Here is a 20,421-nt window from a genome sequence, read left to right as displayed (position 1 = left end):
CTGCTCCTGGTCTTGTTTTCGCAGAAAGTATGGAACTTCTCCATCTTCTGCTACCAATTATATAATCAATTTGATTCCTATATTGACCATTTGGTGATGTCCATGTGTACAGTCATATTTTCGGTTGCTCAAAAAATCTGTTTGCAAGAAACAAATCATTGGCTTCACAGAATTCAGTAAGTCTTTCTCTTGCTTCATTTCTGTCTCCTAGGCCCCATTTCCCCACAATTCCTAATTTTTCTCTGTTCCCTACTTTTGCATATCCCCCATGGTTATCAGCACATCTTGTTTTGGTGTGTGATAATATATCTCCATCTTCATGAGCAGCCATTGATAGCTCATTCTCCATGCTTTGTTCCATTATATGCTATTTTTCTTTTCATACTTTATTATTTTAAATATGTTGCAAGGTGAATTAAGAATTATGAATGAAAGGCTGCAGAGACACAGCTAAATGAAGACTTTATGAGGTGGTGGCTAGATGCCAGTGGTTAGCTTCTTAAACATCTAGGTTGGCCGTTAGTCAGCAAAATATCTCAGTACCTTTGTAAAAATCAGTGTATCTACAAACTAATTCTATGTACATTATATGTAGCAAAAACAGTGTGACAATACATGTCGAAAACGATTTTAGGAAAATACCTTCTAAATACAGCAACAGCAGCATTTGATCTTAAATGCAAGCTCCCCGTTTTTCAGAGTACTACAGAGCTTGCCACATGTCAGCACCATTTGTGAGCTTCTTGCCAATTTGAACAGAACTCTTAAGAGACAGCTACAAATTCTGTTTTATGCCAAGTAGCAAATACATCTATAACATTCACTGTACAAGGGAAGTACATGGACATTTTAACAGGCATATTATGCTGTGCTGCCAGATCACAACAGATTATTTTGCTTTCTCCCTGACTCAGAAATATCAGCAAGAATATGGAGACTTGTTCATAGCATGTATGAGCCATGGGAAGTGAGCAACTAAGAGGAAGACAAAGTGTCTACTGACTGTGCATATCAGAAAAACAATTTAAACATGTATCTATGCACAGCATCCTGTGTCAATATCCCCATCAATGCCACCACTCACAGTAATGCCATGCTATGCCTTTATTTCACGCATGCGATGGTATGGAAAGCAAAGGAGTTAGTGACTAACAGCCTTACATCCGTCGCTCTTGTCTTCATTATTCCCAAACAGGCGAACTTGGGTTGAGACTGAAACTCTGCAATTACAAAGACCAGATAAATAGTGAGCTAACAGGATCAGCACAATGATCCCTGCTTAACATGCATACTATACGTATTAAACTAATCCCAAAAAGGCAATCAAGCACTACCTAAATGGAAGCCTTTCTCTGAAAATTGATACAAATAAGAGGTTATAGGGCTACTTGTGTAACAGTAATCTACTATACCCATGGGGTTGCATTCAATTAAGTCCTGTTTAAAGTAGACCCATTGAGTTAAATTATTCTAGACATGTCTATTAACTTCACTGGGTCTACTCTGAATAGGACCAGTACTGAATACCACCCATGATTTTGAAAATACTAGTTCATTGACATATCCACATATGACATCTCAATAGAGTAGATAGGTATTTGTGGCAAAGCCTATCGATTTGCACCACTGAGGATATGCGGGATACAGGAAAGGTAATGTTCACACCTGCTCAAGGCCCCTTGGGCAACTGCAGGGGCCAACATCCTGGCAGGATCTATTCTTGAAGATGCCCTGTCTGATCCCCTCCGTCCCAGTATTTCTGATCTGGTATTCCAAACCATATAACTAGGTATTTTCCATAATGCCCCAGAACAATGCTGTGTTGGAAGCTTGACCCAGCAAAACTAGAAGCACAACCACCCATTGCCAGGAAAGCCTACCAGGGTCCACTGAGAAGGGACACTGCCCAAGCCCCTCTCAAACCTGCACCTGCTTTTTCTACTCTGCAATGTTTCTAAAATACATTGTATTGGGAGCCCATGGAGCACAATCTTGTGAACAGTCAACAAGCACTGGACCCTCTCCCCTACTACATGCCTAACGCTAAAAACCTGGGAACAAGATTGGGAGCTGAACATCTATATGGCCCATTTTGCAAGGCTACTTATTCCATGGATCCATTTTTTAGGTTATTGCTTTTATTTAAGATATTTTTTAACAATAGAAAAGGACAGACTTGTTGCTGCAGTAGCACAAATAATTCTACCTCTTTTCCTCTACTTACTCAAATTATCATGGAACAAGCATCTTTCCGCTCAAAGATAGCAAAACTAATTGCTCCACTCAATATTTAGAGATATTTTAAAGACTGCTTGCAATTGCCAGAACACTGCTAATGTCTCTCATGTTTGATGGGAAAGATGTAAGCCTTTGAACAGTAAATACAAACAAGGCAAAACAGTGTGTATCTAAATGTGGGTATAAAGATGGACTTCTCTCAAACCCCCAATAAGGGTTATAATTCTAAACACAGTGGCTGTATCCAGTGTCTGTGCAAGTTAAGCGCAGCTTGCACAACCAATCTTTCCTTCCCCAAAAAGCCTTTCTGGCAGGCCAGGGGGACCTACTGAACATTGGGGCTATGTCAATGGGGCTGCAGTGGGAGGGGAGAATTGCCCCAATCTGGGCAGAGGAATCTTGCACCATCTGATCTCTGCTTGCACAAAGTTCCTCCACCCAATTTCGGGCAATTCCCTCCTCTCACAGCAGTCCCATACATCATGGCCCACTGTTCAGTAAGTTGTCCCCAACCCTATGGAAAACATTTTCAAGAAGTACAGAGGGTTACAGGGTGTGTGGGAAGATTGGTTATGTGAGCTGCCTTCTGTGAGTGCAGCCACTGGGTACATCTTGGTTAAGTCGCAGCTATGGCATCATCATTACAAAAATACTTTTGTGCTCATAAACCCTTGATCCTTTTAATATCTATACCCATGACCATGAGGAAGCATGTGAACACAAACATGTTCTGCATAACAGTTGATTTATATCTGGGAGGAAAGCAGTAAGAACTCCTTGTATGTGTAATGCTCGGAAAGCTGCATGTCTGCATATTCCTTGTGGAAAGGTTAACAATAGATAAATCTCACAATGGGACCAGACTTTCCTTTTAAATTGTACGTGTCCAGTGGTTTCTCCTGTTATTCTCTCTTAGTGCTGGTTAAACAAATTTATAGCCTCATAAATATTTTTGTTTGAAATAAAATTTCAAAAAAAATTAAATTTATGTATGAAAGATTTAGTTACTGTTTGCATGCAGTCTATTTATGTTATAAACAAAATAAAGTACATTATATTTAATATATCATAAGAATGAGTGCTGAAACATGCTGCCATGTTGCCCACCATTGGTTTTATTCTATAAAGAGTTGTTGAACCAAACAGCATAAAATACCCTTCTGTCTGTTTAGAAACAAAATGCAAAATTGGCAGACTCATTATAAAGTTCACAGAGAAATTCATTTACTTCCACTAGCTTAAGAACATTGTAGTGGCAAAACCTTCTCCAGCTACTTTGGAGAAGGAATAACAGGTACGGGTGCATCAGTAGTAGCTTCTGTCTCACTGGAATATCTTTTGCAGGGACAGCCAGGGTTGCGCCTGTGAGTTGTGCCACAGATGAGTGGCAAAGGACAATGATAGAGGGCATCATCCCTAATGCCATATGAGTGAAAACAAAGAGTTATATCAGGAAACATCTTATCAAAAGTTACTTTAAGTTACTCATGCTAAAAGATGTTGTGGCTGCCAGAAGTTTTAAGAGCAAATGACTTAAAAGAATATAAGGAAGAACGGGGAAAGGGAGTGTATATCATGGTTCCTACTCTTTGTGTATTAGATGTTTGAAAAATAAAACAAATACTCAACAAATGAGATGAGCTATACTTCTATTTGTACAACTGGACTGGGCTCTTCAGAACTGGATGATCAAGCAGTTACTGTGGAATTGAACTGTATATGAACTTTTGAAATCAAAGACTATCCACAAGCTATTAGTCTCTACTTTGTGGAAATTACTGGAATCTGCGGATCATCTGGGATTTAGATTGTGTACTTGGAAGAAAAAAATATGATTTAAGAATTTTTTGTGACTAATCTTTGTCGGAAAACAAGCATTAGAACTTATGAACTTTGTCTGGCTCATTTGGTGGATTACTATATCGGACCTATATGGATTCGATTGAACTCTAGAAGACAATAAAATAATATATTAAATGTTATAGGAGCAGATTTCATTATTTAATTTAAAGCATTGATTTATGATACAATTATGTATCATAATTGCAAAATGCAACTAATGTATTGTAGAACTTTATGAACTTTGAAATGAGTGTTTTGGAAATGGAGAAATGAATTATATTGAAGATTAGTTTTTAAACAGGTGATTTTGTGAGGAATGGAATGATTTGTTATTTTAAAATGGTTACTCTTCCTGTATTTTACAAATATTTCTAAGTGGATTAATTTTTTATTATTTATTGAGATATTTAAACATTGCAAGTTATAGAAAATAACAAGGCAGTATACAACATAAAAACACAGTACTACAATTACAAGAGTAAAAACATCAACAACATATCAATGAAAATTGATTGGTAAAAGATATTTAGATTTACTTAGATATTTATAAACTGCTATTTCTAGAGGGTGATGCTTTTTCCCTTTTTTTAAACACAAATCATAACATTCAAGAAACTGATCAAAATCACAAGAATATATGAGATATAGATAGGTACTCCAATCCTGCTTTAACCTTTCAGGTCAAGGGCCATGTTCCCTTCTGGCCAATGCCCATGGTAGATAGGACTGGAGGCAAAAGTGGGCAGAGCAATAAATGTGAAATTTACCTTTGTACAGTAGGCTACTTTCTTCACATTTACACCTCCATTTCTATCCTCCATCCAGAAAGAAAGAAGCATTATCAGAGTTGGAGACATTCCAACAAGGAAGCACATTCAAGGAGGGTGCAAAACATGGCTGGTGAGGGGTGTGGCTCAGGAGGGAATGTGGCCTAGGGAGAAGTCTGAAGACCAGACAGAAGCATGGAGGGCTGTATTTTGGCCCCCCAAGCCTGAGGTTCTCTATCCCTGTGTTAAAGGGAGTAAGGAGGAGTTACAGGTGGATTATAATTTAAAATTTAGAGGACTAGCAGAAGAAATAAAACCTCCAGACTTAGTTACTTGTTTGCAATAGTGTTAGATGAAATTTCTTGGTTTTTCTGAAGTAGTAGCAGTTAGGATTGAATTAGCAGCACCTATTTACAAGAGTAGTTAAGTACACTAAATAAGCCTACATATATTTTACTAACTTTTAAAAAATTCAGATATGCCTTTTTAAAATTAATAGACAAGTGATTATGGTTGTAAAAGAAGAAATGAGACAATACACTTGGGGTCTTCCTTGAGATTGAATGTGTACATTAAATCTGAATGGACTACAGTTCACAACACCCAGGAGGCTAGAGAGCTCATAAAATTATAGAAGCAACAATCAAAAAGGTTCAAAAATACTTGTGATTGGTTTTTTTAGGATTTCTTTTTGTTATATTAACATGACTTAATTATTTTTTGAAATTCTTTAAATATCAAGTGTCCAAAGCAATAAAGAGAAAGGAGTTTTCAAAACTGTAAAATAAATCAAAATAAGCACTGATTAATCACTACATTGTACATCTGCAAAAAATAGTTAATATTCAAAATTCATCAGAAGAGCCAAGATGAGCAAAAAATGTAAAAAGGTAATCTACAACAGCGCTACATAAAATACAGAAGCAGTATCAAAAGGTTTCTCAACGTCACATTCTGCAAACTAGTTATGCAAGCACAGTTGAATTAAAGCCAACTCATTTCCACTGCCATTAATATTATTGTACCAAATGATCTTAAATCCAAAAACTCACTCTTAGAAATGCTGTGGTCAAAGCTTTATCTTCTTGCCCTATGGCATTACAATAACCCACTAAAGCAGGAATTGCAACAATCAAGCACAGGAACGCTAGAAGTTGCATTTACAAATATAGCACCTAAAGTACAATATTAGGGAAAGGCTCAATATAATTACTTTTTATTGTTTAAAATATAGCTCACAACACATTACAGAGAAGAATACATTAAAATGACACTAATTTTGCCCTAGGTGCTTTATTTTAGCGAGACAATAAAAATTGCATAAAATTAAGAAGTGGTAGCTGCTTTCAAAACATTGCCAGTAGTACACCATAAATTCCACTATCAGGCCAAATTAAAATAAAGTATTAACATGTTTTGTGCTATCTCTGAATTCTGCATAATGATCCAATATAAAGATTGTTCTTGGATTTATGAAAAGGCATTGAAGGTCTATATGCGTGACTGGATATAGGCCTCTTATTTTTCTTCACTGAAACATACTTCTCTTCCTTGGGAGGAGGCACATGGATTGGTTTCCAAGGTATTGGGTTGTAAAAGGCTGGAACTGGATATGCATTTCCATCGGGATATCCTGAAATGTTTAGAAAGCACACACAGTTATGAACTTTATCACTGCCAAATTTCTCTTCAAACTGAAACAATTAGAGGATTAACTATAAGTGATATTTTTTCTGAGGCTACAATCCTATAAACTTACCCAGGAGCAAGACCCATTGAGTAAAGTAGGGTTCACCTCTCAGTAAACAAGCGTAAGACTACATTGTTAGTCATCCTAATTTTAAGATTAAAGGAGCATCTATGCTTTGTAGGAGGGCAGCTGAGAGGTGGTAGGATGCTGCAGACATAGGCAAAGAGGGAGGTCCATGGACATAGTTTTCCATGTGCAGTGCTGGAAAACCCTGCTGGTGCTCTTCTGCTGCTGGTGGTCCAAGAGCAGCAGGGCCAGAAATAGGGTGTTCCAGAAGGCATGTGAACATTTCATCAAGGGAGACCTTGGATGTGCTGGAACCCAAATCCCCTTGTTCCCCTGGCATCTTTCAAAAGGAATAAAAATGTATGCCAGTCTTGGAGTTGGTATCTTTATTTTCCTTTCCATTAGTGCCAATGGAAAGAGGCTAAACTAAGGAGACTCGAAAATCTCCTTCTGTTCTGGCTTGCACAAGCTGGCAGGACTTGGAAAGCAACAGTTTCTCTATGCAGAATCTCCCATCACCAGCTCAGGATTGCTGTGCCCAAGAGCTTTGTAATGGAATTTTACATAAAACAGATTTTTTTAAAAAAAGTATCATCCATTTAGGATTATAAATTATCTTTCTATCACTCATCTATAGTCTGCATAGTTCCTTTCATATATTAATCAGGATTTATTTTCACCACCAGAGCTCTCCCCCCCCCCCCACACACAGATATTTTATATTCTTTAACAAATATACGACCACCTGGCCTAATTGTATCTTATTTAAATTTCTCTTCAAAAGTAAATGAAAAAAGATAAATGAAAAAGCAAAATGGACATAAAGTACTCTGAGAAGAGATTAACGAACTGAGACTACTTTTGAAATCTTGCTGTTCACAAGCCTGCTTTAATATATAATTAACCTTCACATGACTTCACTGGTCATTCAGAGTGGCAGGACAGAATGCAGACATTCACTAGGAGACTAATTCAAAACCTGAATGAATGAGTATAAGTAGTTTTGGTGTACTACAATATCATTTGTAATGGTATCCATGATTTTATGAAAACATTTTCAGATAATTAGAAGTTCAAATTTTAAGTATTTTATCAGCATGGCACTCATTCTTTGAGCTTTGCAGTTGCAGCTCTCTCAGACCTTTTCCTTGTGGCATGGTAGATGGAGCATCATACCTCTGTAAAATCCTAAGATCTGTTGTACAAAATGTTACACATTTAAACCATGTTGTAGTTATAGCTCTCTTCTGGGAATGGCTCAATGGTCAGATCATCACTTGGGGCTCTTATTAGTCCCCCTCTAGACTTGTAACTTGTGTGAAAGAGGCTCAGTTCTGTGAGAAACCTGTTCCAATACATTTTTTTGTGTGGGATCATATTTACCAATACAAAGAGTTACACTGGCATTAAGTGTCCATGTGCTCTGAGTGCATTCTTCTGATCTTGTCACATACATCCAAACAGTTTGGAGGACATAGTAACTTCCAAAGACACAGTAAATGAAGATGAAAGCCATCATCAAAGGAAAAGCTTTAGATATCCATGTGTTTTCAGTCTTGGTTTCTTTGGCTTAATTGTTCACTTATAAAAGCACAGGGTTAAAAAATAGTAGGCCTTTCAATTACTGTCATGGATCAAGTACCAAATACTGAACCATCAGCATTTAACAAAAATGTATATTTATTTATTTTAATTCTAAACTGCCCTTCGTCTGGATGGATCCCAGGCAGTTTCCTGGACAATAAAAACATGATTAAATATACTACCTCTGTAGACCTTAGAAGTATAATTATAGTAGGTAGGATTCTTAGCTCCCACCAATGAAAGGAAGTTAATGGAAGGGGACTTTCCTGTCAGTCTTCCCTGGAGGGCAATAGAATGTGCTGAACAGTGTGGGATGAGGCACAGGAGGCTGTTGGGGGTGGTAGTGAAGGAGAGTCACTCAAAACTGGTAGGAGGCACCCTGAGCGAGTGGAGCATTGTTTGGTTAGGTGCCTTGCCCAATTTACACAATCCCCCTCCCCCAGCAACCTATGCCATGCCCCAACCCTTCAGAGAGATTTTTTGTGGGAGGAAGAGGAAGGGGGATAAAAAGTCATTTTCTGCTAAGTTCCTTCCATTCATGTTATTAGATTTGCTACCCAAACTGGCACTGCTGAAAGCCAGTTTATTTTCATAATTGCTTAATCACTGTTCTTCAGAGAAGGGGTATCATTCTGTATGGACTATACCTAAATTGTGACAGCAGGAACATGTTGCCTTTGCCATGATAATCCTGTTTGTCTGGAAAGAAATTTCAATGCACATTTCATTGGGGTGGTGAAAACAAAGTCTGGAATATGTTCTGTTGTGTGGACATATATATTCTGGGGGAATATTTTTAATAAATTACTTAGACAAATGATGGCACTGTGAGCAAGTAACCATGTCTCAACACAACACATGAAAGAAATAATCATATAATAATGATAATATTAATAATGCCATTAATAATAAAGATCAAGGCAAAAGAGCAACTGGTTTTGTGTCTGGTGGGCTCTTTAGTGTTCAGAAAGAACAGCAGCCTCCCACAGCAAATAGTTTTAGCTTAAAATTTGTACAACCGCAACACATTTGGCAAATGGGGGTTGGGGAACTAAGAAAGAAATGCAGTTTATATGGCTAGTACATCTATATTCATTATAAACTTTTCAAGAAAAATGTAAGTCCAGAAACACCAAACTATACTTTTCTAGCTGCAGCAGAATTTGTTTCCTTGAAAAGAGGATCAAAGGTGAGGAAACAGCCTGGAATCATGCACATAGTCTCAGGCTGATTGATTTCAACAGGGCTCAAACCTGCATAATTTGATTCAGGATTATATCTAGACATCTTCTACGGTGCACAAAAATTAGCTCTGGGTTGATATGAGGGACCAAGATTGTTTATTGATAAAACCTTCAATAGGCAAGAGGAAAAGAGGTTTATTGTGGCAAGCCAAATATATTTTGGGCATGAAACACATCAAGGGCAACTGTAAAACATCATATAAACAGTAGCAGATGGCCTGCCATATTTTTCTGTGCATCATGAAGCGAAGTCCAAATGTTTCATCCAAGAATACTTGCAATTGTTGCACCACAACCCTCTCAATCACCTTCCCTAAAAAGGAGATATTTGCAACTGGGCGGTAGTCGACACAAACCAATGGGTCCAGGGTGGGCTTTTTCAGGAGCGGTCGGATCACCGCCTATTTCAAGCTGGCTGGGACCACTCCCTCTCGCAAAGACACACTGACCATACCCTGGATCCACTCGGGCACAACCCCTCTGCAAGCTTCAATAAGCCAAGAAGGACAAGGTACAAGAGGACATGCTGCTGGCTGAATTGTTGCAAGCACCTTGTCCACATGTTCAGGCAGCATCAACTGAAACAGATCCCAAGAAGTTGCAGCAGATGTTGCACTGGACACCTCACTGGGGACTGCAGTAGATGTGGATAGGGCATCAAGATTGCTATGGAGGTGAGCAACTTTACCCTTGAAGTGCTTTGGCTTCCTAAGGGACTAAAACTCAATTTCCTAGAATTGATGTTAACTTATTAAAGTTAATAGACATAACTAAACTTAGGTTTATTAATTTCAAAGGGTCTACTGTGAGTTGGATTTAGCTGAATAGAACCCATTATCTTCAGCTTCCCTCAGTCATTACCAGTGTGAACAGAGAAAGTGAGTACAAAGACGCTGCAGAGCAGCACTGTTAGCCCTTCCCCTGTTGTCATACTGCTTGTGCCAGGCGCTCACAGGTTGTGTCTTCTCTACTTGAGGAGGCTCCCTGCATGATTTGCACCTCTGAAAGAGGAGGGTTCTACACTGCAAACAGGCTCCCAGTTACAGAAGTTACAGCTCAACTTGAGGGTAGCTGGCACAAGCAGTATGATGATAGTAGAGGGGCTAAAAGTGTGGCCCCTTTGTACTCACCTTCCTTTTCATGCAAGTAATGACCTAAGAAGGCTTTTGTATTCAGCCTATTTTGGACTGAAGAGCTGGAATAATGCTTTTATGTCTTTTAGTGCATTGTGTGCATATTGTGGTATATCAGATGTTGCAGCATTTCTTTGTGAACAGCTTTGTATTTTTTGCATGATTTATGTGCTTGTTTTTATGCTGCAATAAAAGTATCTAAAAGAATCTTATCTGATGGATCTATGATTATATTTTGTAAACTGTCTTGTGTACCAGTAAAAAGGTGGATTAGACATTTAATTATAAATATATAAATAGGAGAGCAATTCATGACAGAATAGGTACTGCAAAGAGAAAGAATGTGTGTGCCAATGTATTTTATTGAATGCCACTGACCAAAATGAGAGCTTTCAAAAGCAGATCTCAAAAGATACAGCACTGAGTTATGGAGGGGACACAAATACACACACTCCTTATTTAGGGCAACATCTACCTATTGTGGTCTGTCTATATCATCATCAACAGACAAGCAATTCTTGCTGATGAACATTTTAAACAAAATATTTAACAATAAATAGAAAAAAGTATCAGAAACCTGATACTGCTGCGCAAGTTAAGAAGATTGTGTTAGTCTGTCTAGTACAGATACAAACCCATAACTTTCCCATCGGCATAGACACAGCCAGCTGATGCTGGGCGGGGCTTGGTTCTAGAATTTTGCAGCCATTCTTTGAACATCCTCTCCGATTTTTCTTTTTTCTCCTGTAATTCAGCTTCCTGTTGCCTTTCCTTCTCCTACAAAAGGAAAAGAGCCAATAATGGCAAAACGTCTCAATACATCTACCTTCTCCCAAATGTGTTTCACCACTTTAACTGATTGCTCTGGGTACATTCCAATCACAGTTAAGCAGCTATAAATATCAGATTTGAATTTTAAAGATCAAGCTTAGAAAACTTAAAACTTTAGCTTAAACTCCAACGCTGATATAAATGTGATTAAGAAGAGCCTAATTTTGGCTTGATCATGCATTTGGTGTTTCAAAAGCTTTAGGTATGTTTTCTTGCACTACCAAAAAAGGTCACCATTGAACTATCAGGATACAATGTAGTGAAGTAGGAAGCACCCTCCCTCCCAATTCACACAATCTCAGCCATGAATCCACTAGGTGGCCATTATTCTTTTAGCCCTAGACTCAGTTTGCAATATGGAGATGTCACTGACCTACCTTACACAGGGCTGCTTATTTATTTACAGTATTTATTGGCCACCCTATAACAAAGTTCTCAGGGGGGCTGAAAACAAGAAATAAGTCAATTTAAAATTCAGTAGTAAAAATGCTAGAAGTAAAGATACTGCATAAAAACAAAAGTTGCAAAGTGAAAACATCTTCAAGACAAGGCCTGGGAAAATAAAAAAGTCTTCACCTGGTGTCAAAATGGCTATAAAGTAGGTCCCAGGTGAGCTTCTCTGGGTAGATCATCCCACCGCTAGGATGCCACCACCAAAAAGTCCACTCTCCCATAGCTACCTAGCACACCTGACTTGGCAGGGACACTTGGAGAATGGCTTTTGAATGTCTCTTGGTCTAGGTAGGCCCGTGTGGAGAAGGACAGTATTTCAGCTAGCCTGGTCCCAAGCAATGAAGGGACTTAAAGGTCAAAACCAACCCCTTGAATTAGGTCCAGATTACTGACATGATGCATTGGTGGAATCAAAGAACACTATGTAAGTTTTACTACTATTGTCAGAGAGTAACATGTATCAGATGCATCACATATCATCACATCAACAAGATATTTTGAGAACGGCATTTTCTTATATCTGCACAATCTACAGCAATCTTATTTGGTGACCACTGAAGAAAAACACGAGAGACAGTAAATTGCTCATTCTGTCAGTGCAAGGTTTTCTGCTTGCGCAATAGAATTCCTCCCTCCCTCCTTCTACCAAATTTTTATGGGTTTTCCCCCAACCCTCCAGAGGAGATTTGGGAAGTTCATGGGGTGTGTGCAGGGGGGATGAGAGTGGAATGTTCCACTGTGCAAGTAGAAATCCTTGCACTGATAGAATGAGTTAGCTGCATACTGCCCAATTATTTTAGAAATCCTGTTATTCTTTTGCAGCTGCTAACAACAATTGTAGCATGTACAGAAGCTAGAAAATGAATGAAATGTGCAGTCACTAGACCTAGATATCATCTGGTCATCCTTATTTTATCCCAGAACCCTTTATGAAACAAAAGCTGGCTACTTTCATTTTAGCATACATCTTCATCACCCATTCTCCATCTGAAAGACATCTAGATTACAATGTTACATAGGTAACATACCAAAAATGTCTCCATGATTCAAGGAATTGCTTAATAAAACTACCCAGATAAATCCACCCAGTAAGCCAAGCCACATAACAGAGAGCAAAGAACCTCCCTAAAAAACAGGAACTCTTTCCAAGTAAGAAAAATGTTAATGGGTTAACTCTAGATAGCATTTCTCCAAATGAAAAAATGGGATGAAATATACCTTCTCTTCCTTCTTCTTCTGAACCTCTTCCATTTTCTTTTTCTTCAGCCATTCTTGATACATCTCTCGTGCTTTTTCCTTTGACTGTGTTCTCGCAAGTTCTTTGGCTGCTTTTTCTGCCATTTCTTTGCTGAGCTTATGTTCCCTTTCTCTTCTTTCCTGTAGAAAATACAAAACATTTTAGAGAGAACAGTAATAAAAATTACCATATCAGAAAGATGACTAGACTAGAATCCTTCTTGTTGATGTGTTAGCTCTCTTTACAGACTTTTTCTTGTATGGAGAAGCATTCATGGGCATTCTTACCTGCTGCAGTGGTACAGCCCAGGCTACTAATCAAATGTGTTCTCTAGACCAAATAGAACTGAGTGCAGCACTTTTGTGCCTTGTATCCATCATTCTTCTTCTTGCTGCATTTTAAGCTAAAGCATTAGTAGACATTGGTATCTAGAAACACTGTGATTTCCCATTTCTTGTGTCTATTGTTACTAATAATTCACAGGACTGTTGCACTGGAGTCATGAAAGTCTGATATGGTTACTTAGGTTGGAAGTTTTAATGATGAAACAGAGAGGACCAGTTTCTAAACTGTTATATGGGCTCCTTCTGGGAGGAAGGGCGGGATATAAATTTAATAAATAAATAAAATTAAAAAGCATGGGTTACTTGCAGCTGGGCCAAAAATGGACAGCTACAGAAAACTCTATGTAGCAACCTCTATCTTGGATCTTATAAACAAAGGATCAGTAAAGCTCTAACTGCCTTCTGATTATCTTTAATATTAGTCTAATCTTTTGTTTTATTTTTATTCTGTGACTTTTTCTGTTCCCTCTTAATTGATAAACTGGTTTATGAAATAAGCATTTGCCAATGAGTATTAGATTGTACTTGTGCTTCATGAAAGAGATCGCCTAGATTGTTTGGCTTCACATTTTGTTGGAAAGGGGTCTTATGCCCAGATTACCAAAGGGAACCCAGAACTCAGACTGGAACATAAAAAGGTGTGTCATGCCTTAACAAAGTTCTTCCTACTGCTCAGGCTTGTTTCAGAGTGACTGGCATGAAGACCCTGGCTCAATTCTGCCTATTTCTATGACCAATACTATATTTAATGTTGTTAAAAAATTATATTGGTTCTAAAATTTATCAAATAGTTATCAAATAGTTTATCAAATGTGTTGTATCATTAGAGAAAGTACATGATCTTAATGAGTTTTTGGTCCATAAGAAGAGAGCTAGAAAGCTACATATTTCAATCATAATCATGTTGAAGGCACATAACAACAATAATACTTTAAGATATATATGTATTTTCAGTCTGCATTTCAGGAAAAAATTTCTTTGATCTTCTCTTCATTAGAGGCACGATCTATCATTTACACTGCTGATGAGTTTATATACCTTTTAACACCACTGACATTCATAGAGTTCTGACATATTAATTAATTCTAAAAATAACAGTTATTCTACTACTCTACTACCCACTACTCCACCCAAGCACATTACTAAAGATAATACAAACAAATATAGCTTGCAGGCATACCCACTCTCATCTTTAATCCAATCAAAACCTTAAAAGGAATATAGGGAAAAGGCAATACCTAAAGGGCTTCTGTACAAACAGTGGCAGTTGCAAATGAGAGCAATGCACATATACACCTGGCTAACCCCTGCTGTACATTAGGGTGGAGTGAGGAGCACAAGAGGAATGCAAAGACCATGCAGTAGAGTTGCAGCCACATTGTACCTACACAAGAACACCTAGAGATCAGCACAAGCTAATGACCCTGTTTAATTGTTTAGTTATACTATGGTATTTATTACCAAAAGATAGTGATGAAAGCCAAATTACTGTAATGTAGAGCTGACCATCCCCCTCTAGGATGCACACCTTAACTTGGTGAGGGGGCTTGAGAGTGTCGAAGAAGCTGAGAGCAATGCCATCAGGAGTCTAGACCAAGAAGCTAGACTCTTAGCAGGGTCACCCAAGGCGGAATGGTTAAAGCTGAGACGCCAGACTAAGATGCATCCAGACTCAGAGAAAGGCAATGGTAAACCACTTCTGAACACCTTTTACCATGAAAACCCTATGAATAGACTATCCAAAATGCAACACAAGATAGTGCTAGAAGATGAGACCCCCCACGTCAGAAGCCACTCAACGAGCTACTGGGGAAGAACAATGGACAAGTACTAATAGCGCTGTGACTAATGATGCCACTGGGTCAAAGCTGAAAGGAAGCCCAGAGGCTGATGCGCATAGATGTGAAAGGAGAGTCCAGAGTTGTACAACATACACAATAAGAAATAGAATATGAGAAGCATGAATCAGGGAAAGTTAGAAATTGTCAAGCAAGAAATGGAATATATCAATATTACAATACTTGGTGTGAGTGAATTAAAATGGATGGGAATGGGACACTTTCAATGAGGTAACTACAAAATATTTTATGCAGGAAATAATAAAAAGAAATGCGGGTTTTCTAATAGTGAGAAGTGATGTAGTAAAAGCAGGTAGAACCTATCACGCAAAGTCGGAGAGAGTGATATCAATGAGACTGAACAGGAAACATATTAACATAACCATCATACAAGTCTATGCACAAGGGCAAACACAGAAGAAGAGTAAATGGAGAGTTTTTACGCAGAAGTACAGGAAGAAATTGATCATACACCAAAACAGGATGTTCTGATAATCATGGGGCCTGGAATGCAAAGGTAGGGAACAGAGAAACACTAGAAATTGTGGGGAAATGGAGCTTATGAGGTAGAAATGAAGCAGGAGAAAGACTTATTGAATTCTGTGAAGCCAGTAATCTCTTTCTTGCGAACACATTTTTTGAGTAACCAAAAAGATGACTATACACATGGACATCACCAAATGGTCAATACAGGAATCAAACTGATTATATCCTTGGAAGCAGAAGTTCCATACTTTCTGAGAAAAGAAGACAAGGAGCAGCCTGAGGCACAGATCATGAACTGGTAATATTGAAAATCAGAGTAAAGCTAAAAAGAAGAACAAAGCAATCATAATGCCAAAATACAATCTAAATAACATCCCAGAAGAATTTAAAGATCAAATAGGGAACAGGTTTGAGGCTTTAAACTTAGTTGACAGAGAACCAGAAGAACTATGGAATGAAGTCAGAGATGTTATCAGAGAAGAATGCAAAAAGACAATACCTCTAATTAAAAAGAGAGAAAGACCTCAATGGATGACGGACAAAATTCTTAAAATGGTTAAAGAGAGAAGGAAAGCAAAAGCAAAAGGAGATAGAAACTTGGTTAGAACCCTGAATGCAATAATACAGCGACTAGTACGTAGAGAAAAAGAGAACTGCTACAATAATTATTGTACAGAAATAGAAAATAAAAAAGGTAGAAGAGCCCTATTCCAAAAGATTAGAGAAATTAAAGAGAAATTTAAACCAAGAGTAGGGATGTTGAATAATCAACAGGCGAACACACTGACTGACCAAGATCAAATAAAAGGAAGATGGAAGCAATACCCAGAAGAACTCTACAGAAGACATGCCTGGATGACGGATTCATTCACGGAGGAACCCTATGATGAAGAACCAGAAATTTTAGAATGCGAGGTGAAAGCTGCTCTTAAAATACTTGAAAGAAACAAATCACCAGGAATAGATGGCATACCAATAGAGTTGCTACAAGCTAGTGAGACTGTATCTGTTTAAATTTTGACAAAAATTTGTCAAGAAATATGGAAAAGAAAACAATGGCCCACAGACTGGAAGTGTTCAATATATATCCCAATTCCAAGGAAAGGAAACCCCAGAGAGTGCAGTAATTATCAAACTAATGCCTTCATTAGGATTCATTAGAAAAGACCACAATGCTGGAAAAAACAGAATGGAGTAGCAAAAGAGGAAGGCCAAACAAGAGATGGATTGATTCCATAAAGGAAGCGACAGACCTGAGCATACAAGATCTGAACAGGGTGGTCCATGACACATGCTATTGGAAGTCCCTGATTCATAGGGTAGCCATAAGTTGTAATCGACTTGAAGGCACATAACAACAACAAAGATGTTTTGTTTTACAATGTTTTTAAGTATGTTTTGTTTTAATATATTTTAAATTCTGATTTTAAGATGTTTCAGAGTGTTTGTAGTGTTTTGTTTGCCGCCCTGGGCTCCCTCTGGGACGAAGGGCAGGATATAAATTTAATAAATAATAAAAATAATTTAAATAATAATGATAATAATGGACAGGACAAAAAAAGGGAGTCGGTTTGGTGTATTGAGTAAAGCATTGGACTTAGATTGTTAAGTCACAGGTTAAAGCCTTGAAGCTCACCAAGTGACATTGAGTTAGTAGTTGCCAACCTAACCAAATGATGCAAGAACAACACTGGGGAGAGATGACACCATGTATACTACTCTGATTTCTCAGAGGGAAGGGGATTATGTAATAAATAAATAGTTTGGCTCAGATAATCAAGGGTAAGCAGACTACACCAAGATTCTTCTTTTAAGAAAAACTTTTACAAAAATACTCCACCCTCTAATGTGATTTGAAGTAATGCAGAAACCAAATGCCTTTGTCATTATCCCTTTCCTTTAATCCTGCTAACCATTTTGCTTGACATTTATTAAGATGTCATTCTATGTTATGAGATCATTCTAATTCATTCAGCTGTGTTCTTTGTTTGAACATGCACTGCACACCTCATTCGCTAGTATCAACTTTTCCAACTTGACAATAATTAAATTGGGGCTTGCTTTATGCTGCTAGGGTTTAAAGAGATGTCATCCCATGTTATATGATACCAATAAGTATTTGAGACTTGCTGTCCCTACAAGAGCAAGTAGACAGAGGACCAGGGTCTAAGAAGAACTCTTTTTACCAAAACAACTGAATGGACAAGTCATCTATGGAACAAGGTCTGGGAAATACATTACTTATGACTCTGGCAAGATTACTGTGGCTAGTAAGCAGTCACAGAACATACCTGTTTGTGATGCATGACTGCAACTGAAACACCATCTTAAGAGCAACTGTATACAGTTTGCACAAAAATCAGAGCCTCTGAACATAAACTGACTTATGCCCAAGTCAGAGCTGCATAATTCAAACATCCATTTTGTCCCCAATGCTGGTTAACATTTACAGTAGGGCCCCGCTTTACGGCGCTTCACTAATGCGGCGGTCTCAATTAGACGCAATTAGACTAAAGCCCCACTCATACAGCGCTTGTTCCACTTTTACGGCAGTTTTTGGGCGTCGTGTGCCATTCTATTCAATGAGTTCCACTTTCCAGCAGTTTTCCCTTTTTGGCGGGGGTCCGGAATGTAAACCACCATATGAGTGGGGCCCTACTGTATATGAAGCCCTCGGGAGCGGTCATCAGATTTGGGGCAAGGTGTCAGCTGTATGCTGATGATATCCAGCTCTATTTCTCTGTAACATCTTAATCAGCAGAGGCTGTGCAAGCCCTGGACTGCTGCCTGGACACAGTAGTGGGCAAGACGAGGGCCGATAAACTGAGTCTGAATCCTAGCAAGAAGGAGCTGCTATGGTTGGTGGTTTCCTGCTTTGGATGGGGTCATACTCCCTGTGAAAGAGCAGGCTCATAGTCTGGGGGTGCTCCTGGATCCATCTTTGTCACTAGAGGTCCAGGTGACCTCAGTGGCTAGCAGTGCCTTTTACCACCTTTGCCTGGTAAGACAGCTATGGCCATGTCTGGACTGGGATAGCCTGACCACTGTTGTCCATGCGCTGGTAAACTCCTGACTGGATTACTGTACAGAGCTCTATGTGGGGCTGGTCTTGAGATTGAGCTGGAAGCTGCAGTTGGTGTAAAATGCAATGGCAGACTGCTCACTGGGGCAGGGTATCACCAACATGTTACCCCACTGTTGAAAGAATTGCACTGGCTGCCCATTATCTACTGGGCCAAGTTCAAGGTTAGGGTTTTGGTGTACAAAGTCCTATGCAGCTTGGGACCAAGATACCCAAGAGAGTATCTTACCCTTCTTTATCAGGAGATCACTGCACTCTGCAGGTGAGGGCCTCTTGTAAATACCATCTTATCAGGAAGACCGTTCCATACAATATAGGAAGTGAACCTTTAGTGTTGTGGCACCTACCCTTTGGAATTCCCTCCCCTTAAATGTTAGACCATCTCCATTATCTTTTTGGGGCCTACTGAAGACTTTCCTCTTTCAACAAACCTTTTAAGTTGAGACCTTATCCCAGTCTATGTCTGTGTTGGAATTGCTTTTTAAGATGTTTTTAAAGCTGTTTTTTAAAAGTTGCTTTGTAGTCTTTAAGGTGTTTTAGAGTGTTTTAGTGTTTTTGTTTGCTACCCTGGGCAACTTCTGGGAGGAAGGGTGAGAAATAACTACTACTACTACTTAAGGTGACTTCGTGTAGGAGTGTCTGATGTACACAGAACCTGATCCACTTAATGACTCAACTTCACCTCCCCAACATTTGATTTTTGAGCTTTGAAGCAGCCAGTTTCCTGTTGACTCCCTTAAATGTGAACAGGTTCCACATGGATTTCCCATTGTGAGGGGAAATAGGAATCCTATGATGGACCTCCTCCCAGTAATTCTAGCTTGAATTGTCTACATGGTGACACAAATGAAATATCTAGGGCTCTGTTCTCACACTAGAGCTTGTTTTCAATGAATTTGTTACAGTCCTTCCTTGGATACCCTTATCTAAAAGTAAAAAAACCTATTCATGCTTCTACCTCAGAATTACAAAGGTGTTTACAAAATAGGAGTGCTTATTGGGGTTAATTAGCTAATCAGTGACACTTTCCACTCTACTACAGCACCAGTCACCTCAAGCTTTGCTTTTTAAAAAAAGACAGGGTAGTCATCTGCATAGATCACACATATATCCCACCCTCTCATGGGACAGGAGAAGAATGATAAATGTACCTTTAATAAACTGTAATCCGGGTCCCTATTAAAATATATTAGTGTGGGATCTACTGTGTCATTATGTATCCCCACACCACTAGCTAATAGTTGTAAAGGAATACCACATGTGACCCTGAAGTGATAGGGGTTGCATTCCACATCATTGTCAACCTACTCTTTGTGTCAGCATGAGAAGCAATTAAATCAGTGCACTCATTCACAAGGTGGTTCTTTACAAACACTGCTACAGTGCTACTACTATAGGTAGTGCTTTGCTCACCAACCCCATCTACCATTGCAAATGCTGCCACAGGAATCACCAGAACGTCTTATGCCCCACACAGGGGTTGCCAGAGCTGCCCCTTTTGTAAGTGTGATACTTACGAAAATATGTACACAGAAAGAAATGTACCACCTTTCTACACATTGGTACCTGAAATGGCTAGCTACCAA

General features: G+C 38.7%; 1 protein-coding gene across 6 annotated transcripts in view; it reads right to left on the bottom strand.

Annotated features, from left to right (window-relative positions):
• Window positions 1-463: 463 nt before the first annotated feature.
• Window positions 464-20,421, bottom strand: part of CCDC34 (coiled-coil domain containing 34) — a 46,387-nt gene continuing 26,429 nt past the window's right edge. For 2 of the 6 annotated variants that reach the window (XM_061610602.1, XM_061610603.1), the window contains exons 5-7: window positions 13,067-13,225; window positions 11,200-11,341; window positions 4,536-6,480 (exon numbers count right to left, since the gene is read on the bottom strand). In XM_061610602.1, coding sequence (XP_061466586.1) covers window positions 6,269-6,480; window positions 11,200-11,341; window positions 13,067-13,225 — 513 coding nt within the window. In that variant the 3' untranslated portion in view covers window positions 4,536-6,268. Of the gene's footprint in view, window positions 1,221-4,532; window positions 6,481-11,199; window positions 11,342-13,066; window positions 13,226-20,421 lie in introns of those variants that run through there. The other 4 variants (XM_061610605.1, XM_061610606.1, XM_061610601.1 and 1 more) reach the window with 4 other exon arrangements.

The sequence above is a fragment of the Rhineura floridana genome, chromosome 2, assembly GCF_030035675.1.
Source record: "Rhineura floridana isolate rRhiFlo1 chromosome 2, rRhiFlo1.hap2, whole genome shotgun sequence".
Lineage (NCBI taxonomy): Eukaryota > Metazoa > Chordata > Lepidosauria > Squamata > Rhineuridae > Rhineura > Rhineura floridana.
The sequence above is the reverse complement of the archived record's forward strand: the minus strand, read 5'-3'. Positions and strand labels throughout refer to the sequence as shown.